The 13196-nt window shown below is 31.8% G+C and overlaps 5 protein-coding genes across 7 annotated transcripts; 2 read left to right on the top strand and 3 right to left on the bottom strand.

The window, feature by feature from the left end:
- Positions 1-118: 118 nt before the first annotated feature.
- Positions 119-2253, top strand: l(2)37Bb (lethal (2) 37Bb). The gene is made up of 3 exons (XM_014234161.3): positions 119-771; positions 862-1165; positions 1246-2253. The coding sequence occupies exons 1-3, from the start codon at positions 412-414 to the stop codon at positions 2070-2072; spliced, it is 1491 nt and encodes a 496-aa protein (XP_014089636.3). The 5' UTR covers positions 119-411; the 3' UTR covers positions 2073-2253.
- On the bottom strand, positions 2245-3824 carry LOC106617162 (calcium load-activated calcium channel). Its single transcript, XM_014234183.3, has 4 exons — positions 3666-3824; positions 3528-3605; positions 2566-2740; positions 2245-2500 (listed from the first exon to the last, which is right to left on the bottom strand). The coding sequence occupies exons 1-4, from the start codon at positions 3724-3726 to the stop codon at positions 2263-2265; spliced, it is 552 nt and encodes a 183-aa protein (XP_014089658.1). The 5' UTR covers positions 3727-3824; the 3' UTR covers positions 2245-2262.
- A 1133-nt stretch (positions 3825-4957) lies between these two features.
- Positions 4958-9082, bottom strand: Acn (apoptotic chromatin condensation inducer acinus). 2 transcript variants are annotated; one of them, XM_070106843.1, is made up of 5 exons: positions 7719-9082; positions 7438-7654; positions 6167-6407; positions 5972-6084; positions 4958-5900 (listed from the first exon to the last, which is right to left on the bottom strand). In XM_070106843.1, exons 1-5 carry the CDS (start codon positions 8927-8929, stop codon positions 5697-5699), a joined length of 1986 nt encoding a protein of 661 aa, XP_069962944.1. In that variant the 5' UTR covers positions 8930-9082; the 3' UTR covers positions 4958-5696. The 2 variants fall into 2 exon arrangements, with proteins under 2 accessions (XP_069962944.1, XP_069962945.1); XM_070106844.1 differs by having other exon boundaries at positions 6167-6362.
- Positions 9083-9966: 884 nt separating this feature from the next.
- mtDNA-helicase (mitochondrial DNA helicase) lies at positions 9967-12153 on the top strand. Of its 2 annotated transcripts, none has more exons than XM_014235057.3 (3): positions 9967-10373; positions 10427-10858; positions 10963-12153. In XM_014235057.3, the coding sequence occupies exons 1-3, from the start codon at positions 10139-10141 to the stop codon at positions 12054-12056; spliced, it is 1761 nt and encodes a 586-aa protein (XP_014090532.2). In that variant the 5' UTR covers positions 9967-10138; the 3' UTR covers positions 12057-12153. The 2 variants fall into 2 exon arrangements, with proteins under 2 accessions (XP_014090532.2, XP_036217895.1); XM_036362002.2 differs by having other exon boundaries at positions 10249-10357.
- On the bottom strand, positions 12044-13068 carry LOC106617707 (cysteine-rich PDZ-binding protein). Its single transcript, XM_070106847.1, has 2 exons — positions 12338-13068; positions 12044-12273 (listed from the first exon to the last, which is right to left on the bottom strand). The coding sequence occupies exons 1-2, from the start codon at positions 12490-12492 to the stop codon at positions 12144-12146; spliced, it is 285 nt and encodes a 94-aa protein (XP_069962948.1). The 5' UTR covers positions 12493-13068; the 3' UTR covers positions 12044-12143.
- Between the last annotated feature and the right edge of the window lie 128 nt (positions 13069-13196).

Below are 13196 nucleotides of genomic sequence, written 5' to 3'. Positions count from 1 at the left end.
TTGCTAATAATTTTCTTTATGAAATTAATTATACTTGTAATGTATATTCAAAAATCAAAATATAAATTTTAAATATATGTATAAAGATATCTATTATTTTTAGTTTTCTTCATATTGTGTAGTTCCATTGGCATAAATACAAATTACTGTATCAACACAACTTTTCAGAATAATTAATGTGAGAACCATTGTCAACCTACTTGGCCATATTGCCTCTGATAAGAACATCCACAAGACTACAAAACGTAATTTTACAGCACCATAATAGCACACAAAAACAGCTGATTTCAATTTAGGTTAACTTGAATATTTACTTATTACATATTTCAAATATCGTAATATTAGTTTTTATGTCAAATAACTATATATATATTACAAAAAACATAAAATTAGTTTAATACATTCAAAAAAATGATGAAGAGCATGACATTTATACAGTTATTAAAAATTAATAAGTTTTGCCGACCGGCTTTGATAAGGCCTTTCAGTGATAATAATTCTGATCAACCACATCCAATTAAAAGGACTTTAAAACTTTTGAGGAATGATATGAGAAAAGTTAAAACGTTTTTCACTCCCTTTTTTGAAAAAAGACATGAAGGTGTGGAGAAAAATGTTGAATCTTCAAACAGAATGGATGACAAAGAGTTTCAGACACATTGTGATGTACTCATAATAGGCGGAGAAGGTGTTGGGTCAGCTGCTGCCTATTGGTTGAAGAAAAAAGCTCGTCAAGGCTTAAATGTTGTTGTTATTGAAAAGGATTTTGCGGTAAGAGTATATCTACTATATAAATAATAACGCGTTATTAAATAAAAGTAATTAGTGAATTTAATTAGATTCAGCATTTACTTTAAACAGCATTTAAATACCAGGAATTGCTTAACTTTACCTATGGGAGGCTTGCGGCAGCAATTTCTTTTACCTGAAAATATCGAAATGGCACTTTACGGAGCAGAGTTTATGAGGAATGCAAAGGAAGAACTTGGTGTTGATATTAAGTTTGATCCTCACGGATTCCTTACACTGGCTTCTGCGGAAAATGCGGAGACACTTAAAACGATGTCGAAAATACAAAATGAATTTGGCGCCCACACCGAAATACTAACTCCAGAACGTCTAAAAGTAAAATTTCCATGGCTAAACCTTGAAGATGTAGCAATTGGTTTGTAAATAATTTAAAAAAAAAAATAGACGAATTTGAATAACAAAACAATAATTAAAGTAATATATAATTATTTACAGGTTGCCAAGGACTCGAAAAACATGGATGGTTTGATTCGGCTAATTTGTTATTAGGTCTTAGGAGTAAAGCTATGGAGTATGGCGCACATTTCATACAATCTGAATTGATAGACTTTAAATTTCAAAATCAACCAGATGTTGTCATTGAAGGAGAATCTACAACCAGTACATATAATGCTTTGCAAAAAGCAATAGTCAAAATGCCCAATGGCGAAATACGTTCTATAAAATTTTCGATTTGTGTACTTGCTGCCGGCACAAGTTCAGAGAAAATTGCTAAACTAGCGAAAATAGGGACGAGTTCCGGAATTTTACAAATTCCTCTGCCAATAATCCAACGAAATAATTACGCTTACATGTTCAACAGTGATGATATCAATGCATCAGGTCTTGGTACACCATGTGTGGTAGATTTGAATGGTCTATACTTTCGAAGAGATGGCCTAACTGGTAACTATATAACAGGTTTCAGTACGTCCACAGACACAAAAAATGGGCTAAGCGAAAACAACTTTGAAACTAAGGTTTTGCCTTCTTTAATGCAGAGGATCAAAATGTTGAAGAAACCAAAAGTTATTGACGCTTGGGAGTATTCTTATGAGTATAATGTTTTTGATGAAAATGGTATTATTGGCCCACATGCTTACTACAATAATCTGTATATTGCAAGTGGATTTTCTGGTTTAGGCTTACAGCAATCGCCTGCTGTGGGTAGAGCAATTTCTGAACTAATAATCGATGCACAATTTCGAACTATTGACTTATCTAGACTTGCTTTCGATCGAATTATTGTAGACAGGCCAATTTTTGAACACGCTTTTATGTGAAGAACATACATGCATATGCTGTTATTTGTAAATAAATACTTACATACATATATGTATTGTATATAACATACAACATATATATATATATAATATTTATGCACATAAAGTCTAAACACTTTTTAATTAATAATTCTAATGAATGTATTTTTTTTAAATAAAAAATACACAAAACTGTTATTAATTTTTATGTTTATTTAAATTGTCCCGGCGTGGGTCCAAATAATCCTCCGCCCTGTTTGCTAGCTGCTCTTGAAGGTGCGAAACCTAAAAGCTTTTGAATATTCTGTCTAATAGACATTGTGCAAAGTATATAAAGGAAGATGAAAGAGCAATCGGTGTAATCATCGCCAGACAAATTTCTGTGGCTCAAACCTTGAATCCAAGAAATTGGTGTGAAGGGTAGCTGTGCTACGACGCGACCATCAAAGCTGGTGTGGGATAATAGTAATAATTAGTTTTTAATAACACATATATTTTTAAAGCTGCAACTTACATGCTGTTGAACATACTGAGGAGCGCTGTAAATGCGAAGCCCGTCGCGAACATAGACTTCATTTTTACCAACGACAGATCCCTGTTATTATTTTTCAGTTTCTCTTCATCGCGTTCAATTTTCTTTTTCTGCGATTTATCAAGAGATTCTCCATGGATTTCCTTACGTCTTTCCACTTAAATTTGTTAAAGAAATTATAAATGTCAATGTTATATGTTACATAAGTTTTACAAGTGCTTTTAAATGCCTAACTACTCATAAATTGTCAATAGAATTTTTTTTTTTTTTACAATTTTAATTATATTCCCCTATTTTTAATACATATGTATATACATTGGACTCCAAAATACCAAAGAGCAGCCACACAAACTTGCAGTCATTCTTCCCACAGCTGAAGTGTCTATGGGACAATATTTCCGAGGAAATATTAGAAAATTGTCAAAACGTCTTCGAGCAGTAATCCAGAGCAAAGGCGGGAGCACTAATTATTAAATTTATTTTTAAGATAATTTTTTTACATTTTTTTGCAATTTTATACTTTTATTTTTGGAAAAAGATATATTCATATATAATTTGTTATTTAACAACCATGGAAATATAATAATATTGTATGATTTTTTTACCTACTTATTTTAATAAATCTGCAATGAAAAAACTAATATGAAATTTATACTTTCATTTGATGCGTAGTGTACATATGTATGCACGGTTTTTTTTGAGGGTTTGAACCAATGCTTTGGCAGTAGTTTAATAATGAGGAAACTTATAAATTCATAATTTAATGATGATTCGGCAATTGATTGATGATTTGTTAGCAAAAATAAATATACGCAAAAGGCTTTGGTTAAAATTGGTATCACATTTTGTAAAGCCACACTTCAATCTCATTTGTAATACAATTAACTTTATCTCTTAGTTTTCATTAAAAAATGATGTATCGTTGCTTTTCTTTTAATACTTACATTTTTTGCTCTGTTTCTCAACTTCACCTTTCAACTTTTGATATTTTTCGGTTCTATATACCAATACCCAAGTAAGACCTTAAGTTAAAAACGATAATTTTTACTAATTTACACGAATTATTGAATGAGTTTACAAACCTTCTCCCAAAAGCGCAGTGCAAATGGAAATAAATACTATTAAAATCGTATCACTCCACATAATTACCAGTTTAGTTAAATAGGTTGGAATTGTTGATAAAAAATTATCACGACAATTAGATATGGAAGAGATATATCGATATTCGTGTAACTATATTAAATTTATCGAGTAAGGATGAACTCACCTAGTACAATTCAAGCACTCAATGTTTATGATATACCAGTACTGCTCAGTCGGACTTATCAATAAACTATACTGAAAAATATGGGACTGAGTACCTTTTGTTATATATTTACTAGCTTTTTCCGCTCGCATTGAATCCCTCAAATAAATATCAAAGATTACTAACAAAAAAAACTAAATACAGAATATGTACACGAATACTATACAGCGATTATTTACGCTTTTGATGCATTTTGGTTTTTTTACATTTTGAATTTTATCGGCAATCATTTCTGCCAAATTTTTTTTTTATTTATTTTACAAACAGATATGATCATCCAAATAATTTTTTGCACAATCCGTAAAAAATGTATATATTTTTTATATATTAATAGTAATTATGATATGTCCTTTCTAATACCATAAGGAATGTGTGTAAAAAGTTTCAGTGATTGGTTAAGTGGATTCGGCGTGAAAGCGTAACAAACATACTAACATTCACGTTTATAATATTATTATGGAAGTATGGATAACTTAATTTTTAACCCAAGACGTTTGATTTAAAAATAATCATCTTGGATACAAAATAGAGAAAATATTTTTTAATTTAATTGGAGCAACAAACAAAAAATTATTTTTCAAATTAAGCCGTAATAAAAAGGGATAAAAAAGGGAAAGACTAACTGACACAGTATGATTAAAAGTAATTAAATATAAATAAGACAAAAAGAACTTTTCTTTTCAAAAGATAACCAAAATGAGTAAAATGGAAGTACACAAACGCGAAAAATTGTAATTCCAAAATAATTTCTTTTTTTAATTTTTAATTATAAGCTTGGGACGAATTTTTTTTTCAATTTAATTTTTGTGATTATATCTTGTTTTATTTTTCATTTTAATATATGGATTGAAATATTTCCCATTATTTAGTATAGGATTAAAACTCAAGCCGGTATTTGGTTAAAACAAAATTTTTAATTTGTTTAAATTAAAATATTTGAGATTACAAAATAAAAGAATATTTAATTCAGTTGGTAAATAAAAAAAATTAATTCAATTGGTAATTAAATTATTTTTAGTTAATGTATTAATTTCAACCCTGATAAATACTTACAAATAAAACCCAATATTTTTGAGAGAACTTATTGCCTTTTATTTAAATATTATCATTGAATTGTTTGTGTTAAAAATTCGTGGCCAAATGCCACTTTACTGTTGAAATAGAGTCCTAGCGCCGAGAACACTTGTTGATTTCAACCGGGTTGCTGTTCCTCTCCACTTGAAAGAACTCTCCCAGAAAGGTTTATAACGGATATTCAATTGTATAAATTTTTTTTTAATCGGTTCGTTTCCTATAGTATTGTTTTGCAGCAATTGCAAAAAAGAAATTGAATACCCAATCTAAACTTTTACGGGTATAAGAAATATGAGTTTTTCACGACATAATGAAAACAAAATAAATTATAAATAATCTTGTTAGACCGTTTGAAAATAACGAAATGCTTCAAAAAATAATTTTAAAAAAATTTTAAATGTCACCATTTATCTAAAAAAAAAAAAAAAAAAAATTGATGGGCTTTTGAAAACTACTTTGGCGATGATTTTTTTGTGAACGTAAATTCTTCGAATTAATTTTGTATGTGAAATATCATAAATATCTTCGCCAAAGGCTAAGGGCATCCGGAAACGATTTCTAATATTTTTGCTAGAAATACTTGCCATTTTTTAATTTAAGAACGATGCCAAATGAAATTTATTTTCAGTTTTCGTGCACCATGCATTCTGTTTTGCATGTGTTGAAAAGTAATAAATTTCAAATGCAACGACGTCGACGTAATGATAATTTGGTTATACAATACCAATATTTTTTAGTAACGGCGTCGATCGCGACTACGAGAGCGACGATCACTGGATCTATTGCGTCTTTGATCCCTTTCTTTTTCACGATCCCTTCGTTCATTGATCCGATTCCGTTCTTTCTCTCTTTCCTTCCCCTTTTCCAACTCTCTTTGCTTAATACGCTGCTTATGCTCTTCAAGTCGTTTCTGTCGGAATGCCTCTTTTTCAGCAATCTTAAGAAACAAAAATAAAGATCAAAATTATTATTGTTATAAAAAAATATTTTTTATGATTCTATATTTACTTGTTCGGGCGTTAAAGGTAGCCAGTAAATACATGGCGTACTTTTAGTTTTGCGAAATAGATCATCTAGAAGCCTTAGAGGTGGATCATTTTCCTTTTTCTTGACTTTTCGTGCTGTGAATAATACAATTTTTGATATGAATTGTGGAAATGATGTAATATGTTAAATATTTAAACTTCCAAATTAATTATTTACCTGGTGACCGGCTACTACTTCTCGCCTCAGCTCTTCCTTTCGACCGTGGTCTTCTCTCCTTGCCATTTCGATCGGGTTCCCGATTTCCAAAAGTAATTTCCCTCTCTCTGCTTCGCCGTTTTAGAACTTCCCTGGTCTTATCACGATCTAAACTTTCTTTCTTTCCAACATCCCATTCTCGAACTGGTCTCAATGTCTGAAATATATTACAAGCCGCTAATAACCCGAAATTCTTCTTTGTCTAGCAATGAATTTAAGGTTTTAAAGAAAAAAATTCAATTAAAATGGAGGAAGCGTACGAATATTATATTATTAATAATATCATTTATATATATATATAAATATTTATATAATATAATTTCTGATTTTTTTTTACGAAAATGCAGTTTTGAGGATCTGCCATATTTTTTTAGAATTTTTTTTTCTAAATATATTTATATTGCAAATAAATTCTCTTTTTTAGAAGTTTGTTATATTTTTGCTTTCATGAGAGCATAAAACATTCACTAAATTGCAAGTACTGCCAAGGGTGTCAAGCAAATAGTCTTTGACCGGATATAAATTGCGTTGACCCGGTTATTGTGGAATCAGGAATATGCTTTAATGGGAGAGTTTACTTCAAAAATACTATGAACTGAATACTATACACTGAATAATGAGATTTGACATCAGACGATATGCAGTACCTCATTAGTAACGCTGTACAACACTTTGCTTTTTCAAGAGACAAGTAATTTCTTGGTTTTTCAAAGTTAGCCTCAAAAGCAGAAATATTTGCCTTCAAATTTCGAAATTTAATATTTGACCGTTCATAGCATAGCATTAAAATGATAAGATAACGTGAATGATGCCCCTTTTTTATATTTTTGGAAAATTACATGTTATAATTAATAATTATGGTGTCAGTAATCCCAATTTCAAAATTCGATGGCAAACGTTTCAATCTGCCGCTCTCACGAAAGTCAGGTCTACGTAACCGGAACGGACCCAGATTTTTATCAGGCCAAGGTCAATTCGGTAGCATTCCTCCAAATTATTTCAGACAGGCTTTCTGCCGCTACAACTTTTTAGAAGCTAACTCCGAAAAAGGGGCAGTCTTTTATATTTAGGAATGTAATTGATTGCAACAATATATTTTTTTGAAAAACTTATGTATACTAAATAATTGTTGTAGTTTTTTTTTAAATTTTTCGTCAATAGAAACTTTTTTTTCTTTTAGTTCTAAGCGATATTAGACAGACATAATACTGTTAGCTCCTCATTTTACTTACCCGTTTCTCATCAACACCATTCCTGTCTCTATTCCAACCCATGCCTATGAGTACATTATCTCTGTGATTCTCTTGGCCAAAACTAGTTTGTTCTTCTTTGGTAGATTGAATGGCCCTATCCATATCAGCTCTCTTAGCAAAATCAACTATTAAGCATTTCGGATTTGAAACTGGCCAACGTACTCCATGTAGTGCATGACGGGTTTCAATAGCTTCACTAAAATAAAAAAAGTATAGTTTAATAATTCATATAACTAGCTAGATATAAAAAAAAAACTTACTCTTCTGTTTCATATTGTACATAGCATTTTGATTTGATACGATCAATCCAAAAGCCATCCTCAACAAGTTTGCCTGTACGGGCTAGCAAACCTTTCAGTTGTAATACCGTGAAAGGTCTCACAAGATTTGTTATGAAAAGTACATTACTCGCTTTTTTATTTCTCGGACTCGGGGAACGGTGTTCAACTTTTATATTAACTTTGCTAACAGTTCTTGGGGCAGAAGTTAATTCTATTTGATTACGTATAGGTTTTTCAGTACTATTAGTACTGGTTCTGTGAACTTCTCTTTCTGGAGACGGAGTCTCCTCGCCTTCTTCACGTTCCGAGATTATTTCTTGTATTTCTGGTGAAGACCGTATTTTCTGTTTCGGTACAGAGTGCACATCTTCAGGGATCGATGTTTCAGTAGTTATGACAAGCAATGGACTACGATTTTGAACAGTCCTCTTTGTAATCCACTTACGTTTATTAACAATTTGATCCGTTTTTTCTTCGGTAACAGTTACTTCGTCTGTAGGCGATGGATCCGTCTTTTCATTTACAGCATTTTTGGTAGAGCCTTGCATTTCTTCTTGATCAACTTTATTTAATTCTTCATTTATGCTGTTTTCATCATCTTTTTTCTCTGACCCTACAACATTTTCTAACATTTTTTCATTTTTACTTAACACATCTTGCGTTTGTAACTTTTCTTCCTCATTATCTTCTGCTTGAATTTCCAAAACATCTAATGGTTTCATCATATCAACATTCGTTTTTGGGCTTGATGATACTGCTGCCTCTGTTAAATCTGTATTAGTTTTTTGTGCCTCTTCAACATTTTGATTATCGTCATTTCCAGTTTTATTATCAACTGGACAATCTTCTTTTACGGAGATATTCTCTTCAGGAATAACGTCAATTTTGGGATCATTGGTAATATTTTGAGCTTTGCGTTTGGCGGGACTGCTTCGATCCTTTACCGGTGTTCGATTACGTGAACGACTCTTAGCAGTTTCTACTGCTGGTTCCTCGTTAGTACTTTCTTCCGGGCAATCTGCCTTCGCGATACACTTTTCTGTAACATCATCTTGAGTAGACATTTCAGGATGTGCGCCTTTTTCACTAGCAGTTTCAGATGTTTGGCGAGACCGTCGACTTGTACGACGGGACGCCAGAGCTGGAGACGCTACATCAGTCGACTTCTTTCTTTCACTTCGTCGCCGCATTGCGAAATTAATGCTTATTATTTATCAAAATATTCACGTTTATTTTGCTTAATGCTCGATACCTATTAATGGTAAGGAGTTGTTTCCGTAAAATATCCACGACTTTTGAAAATTCGATACAACAAGCACCACTCTGTAAAGAATGAAAGGGAACCATCTTGTTTTAAGAAGTACGTTCAGTATATGAAATTCAGATGTTGCCAGACTTAGATAACATTATCACTTTATAAGCTCCGTTTACACTGTTCAATATCTAAAAATGAAATATCTTCCATTCGACAAGTTTACTCTCCAGCGAATCGAACAAACTAAACCAGATACTCAAACAAACTGGCAGCAATACTGTTATGATTCTTTCTTTACAGAGAAATTATTTTTTTCGCATTAAAAAAAGTTGCTGTAACCATATATTTTGGTTTTCTTTAAATTCATATAATTTTTTTAAGTCTTATTTATTAAAAATACAAGAAATACAGAAATTTATAATTTCATTTGCCATTTGAACTATTCATCATCAGTAAAAGTGAGCTAAAATATGTAAAGCCAAACTTGGCAGCATTGAAGGTAGAAGTTATACCAGAGAACTTAGAACTATACCACATATCCGCAGCCGCATGTTGTTGTTGCAGCTGCATTATCTCCTGCGCCATTTCAACTCGACAACTTTGTTGTTGCTTTCAGATGTAAACCTTTAGACAAGAAAGCTTAAAAATTACCAATCAAAGACAGCTTATAATGCTTGAATAATATATAAGATCTTGATTAATTATGTAGATATACATTTTATTTGAAAACAAAAATTCATTTTATGTATGTTTATAATGAATTTCAAAACAAAAGCGTTTCGAATATACAAGAATATAAATCTAAAATTATCACATTTGGATTTATTAAATACTTAACAATTTTAATTCGTTACTGATTTGCTTTTTTAAAATAATCCAATACATATTGATTAATAACTTAAATAATCTGAAAATATTCTAATTGAATTATTGGATTATCTATTTATTATTTTTTTTTTATTTGAGCAACTCATTTGGTTTGTTTTCGACTACTGAAACTGAAACTTATCGTTTTTAATACATGTTTAAATTGATTACAAAATAAATGTATGGCTGTTATCGATAAACTGTACCGGCCAAAACCTCGAGGCTTTTTGTTTAGAAAAGTTGCAAAGTATTTGTTTTATGTGAAAAACATTAAAAAATGTTAACTTTATTAAATAGAAGGCTGAGGTTTTGCATAAGATACAACTTAGTTAAGAATTACGTCTTACCGACGAGTACTGACAATACTGTAGACCCAAAGGTTATGTACGAATTAAAGAAACATTTAAGGAATCAACGGCTTAATTTTAAAGATGGTCCAACATGCCTACTTATAGAATGTCATTTATGCAACAACATGTCTGGAAGTGAAGCATTTGTAAATAAACGAACTGGTGTGTAATTCATTTTGTTTCAAAAATATTTTTTATTTTATTAATTTTGCTAGGTCTCTTCCTGTGCCCAAACTGTAACCTCAAGAAAAATGTGACAGACATTCTTCATTTATACGAGAAAAATTGCAAAGGTGATGCGAAGTGCAGAGATGTGGAATATGAAAGTAAATTTACGAACTTACAGCCAGTTTCACAAAGTGTTTGTGACAAGCTTGGAATGAGAGGCCTTCAGTCTTCAGACTTTGTGCACTTAGGAGCACAATATGAACCTAATATAAATTGCTTACGTTTCCCCATAAAAAATGTAGCTAATAAAGTTGTTGGAGAGAAAATTCTTTACTTGTCCGATAGGAGAGAGGAAACAGTAGAAAATTATAACCACTCTGGTTTGCTATTGTCTAATGCTCCACACAAATTTTCGCGAGTGGTTTTAGTGTCTAATCTTATGGACTTCATCATTTTATCGATCCAGCGTTTGAGTAACAGTAGGTAAATTTGACTTGTTTCCAAATGTGATATTACTTAAAACATTTATGTTCATTATAAATATGCAGATTTTTTCTTAATTTCATTTTTTTTCAACTTTTAGCATCAATTGCATGTTTGCCCTATGGTTTGAAATCTCTTCCTCAGGAATGCCTTCCATGCCTTGAAAAATTTAAAGAAGTAGTTTTTTGGTTTAATTTCGAGACAACGGACTGGGATGCTGCAAAGAATTTTGCCAAGAAACTGGAAGAAAAACGTTGTTTTTTTATTAGACCCACTGACACAGAGCCTGCTCCATTTGAAGCTCATAAAAAACGGTTTAATTTACAGCATATTCTAAACAAAGCCACGTCAATGTGCCACAAATCTATAACTACGTTCAGCGCCCTTAAAAATGATATCCTCAGTGAGCTGCAAAACATAGAAAAAGTCAATGGAGTAAAATGGAAACGATATCCCATATTGAATAAAATACTGAAAGGCCACAGAAAGGGAGAATTAACAATCTTAACAGGGCCTACTGGCAGTGGAAAAACAACCTTTATGAGTGAATACTCGTTGGACTTAGCTTTACAAGGAGTTTCAACTTTATGGGGATCTTTTGAGATACGCAACTGTCGTCTAGCAGCTACATTATTACGTCAGTATGTTGGTTATTCGCTTGAGGATAAACTTAACGAGTTTGAATATTGGACTAGTGAATTTGAAAGATATCCCTTATATTTTATGACTTTTCATGGACAACAACCGCTTAAATTAGTAATGGAGGCGGTCGAACATGCCCAGTATATTCATGACATTAGCCATGTTATTATAGATAATCTTCAATTTATGATGGGCATGTCAATCGCACAGAAAAGCGATAAATTCTGGGAACAAGATTCAATTATATCTGCCTTCCGTTCCTTTGCCACGAAGAATAATGTTCATGTAACATTAGTTATGCATCCGCGCAAAGAACGTGCAGACGAAGATCTTACCACAAGTTCGGTGTTTGGAACAGCTAAAGCTACACAAGAAGCGGACAACGTCCTTATTATCCAAGATAAGCGTCTAACATCTCTTCGAGGGAAAAAATATTTGCAAATTGTAAAAAATCGATATAGCGGGGACTTGGGAATTATGCCTCTGGAATTCGATAAAGAATCCCTCAGTTATTCTACGTCAAATAAAAAGAAGAAAACTAGTAATTCTTAACTAAATCTATTAACATTACAAAAATTATGTTAAGCTCTAAATGTACATTTTTTGTAAACATTAAAGCGTGTAATATATACATTTGTTCTAAGTGGAACTTTGTTTATAATTTTTGGTATCGAGCAGCTTTTTTCCACACATGGCACAAATAGCTTTTTTGTAGGCACATGCTTGACAATAATGGGAGCCAATCTGATGAACTTTCTGCCTACATATTCTATGTAAAAAAAAGTTTAATACATTCGAATCAAACATCTTTATTACCACAAACTTATACTAACCTACATGGTGCTAAACTTTTAGCAATGGGATTTTGTCTATCTCTCGCGGTAGACAAAAATTTGTTTTCGTTGATTTTTCTCTTTCCTGCTCCATTTTTCCATGGATCAGGTGTTGCAACTTTGGACAATTTCGCTTCGCACCGATCACAAACCATTCCGGACAGATAATTTGTTTATTTTGACTAAAACTAGTGATGGGAAACTACTACATATGTTCTAATCTCGATTAATGATCAAATTCATTGCCATATCGATTACCATACGTTAATAAACGTATAGAGTATAACATTTGTAATAAATGAAAAAAATTCACCGGAACCAGCAGTGGTGAATGAGACAGATAGAACAACGAATGGTATAGAAAATCTTCAATCTATAAATAATATTGTGGCGGAAAGATGTATTTCATAGCTGCTTTAATTGTTGTGACAATGCTGACAGATTGACTACTTGTATTTATTAATTTCTCTAAACTCATTATCAGAATCATAAGCCGCGGCAAAGTATATGTATCCTCGCAAAGTGGGTCGTTCTTTTCAACACTTGGTGTTTTTTTTCGACAAATATTTTCCGGGCTGTGAAAAGGGCAGGTTGCCATACGAAGGTAAACTTCGTCGTACGTTTATTCTGGTCATCCTGAGTTACCTGAGTGCTAATTTCGCCAACTGTTTTGTTGTAATTTTAAGTTTTCAGTATATTCTGAAAGATTTGGAACATCTCTTCATCTGCCATCTTGTTTATTATTTTATTACTAATTCCATAGATTTGCGAAGTTATGCCAGTTAATTAATGGTGACCCTATCAGTGTTAGCCATAGGGTTGGTTGGTTTAACTGTTTGGTATGGTTATGTTACTATTT

The sequence above is a fragment of the Bactrocera oleae genome, chromosome 3 (genome assembly GCF_042242935.1).
Source record: "Bactrocera oleae isolate idBacOlea1 chromosome 3, idBacOlea1, whole genome shotgun sequence".
NCBI classification, from domain to species: Eukaryota; Metazoa; Arthropoda; class Insecta; order Diptera; family Tephritidae; genus Bactrocera; species Bactrocera oleae.
The sequence above is the reverse complement of the archived record's forward strand: the minus strand, read 5'-3'. Positions and strand labels throughout refer to the sequence as shown.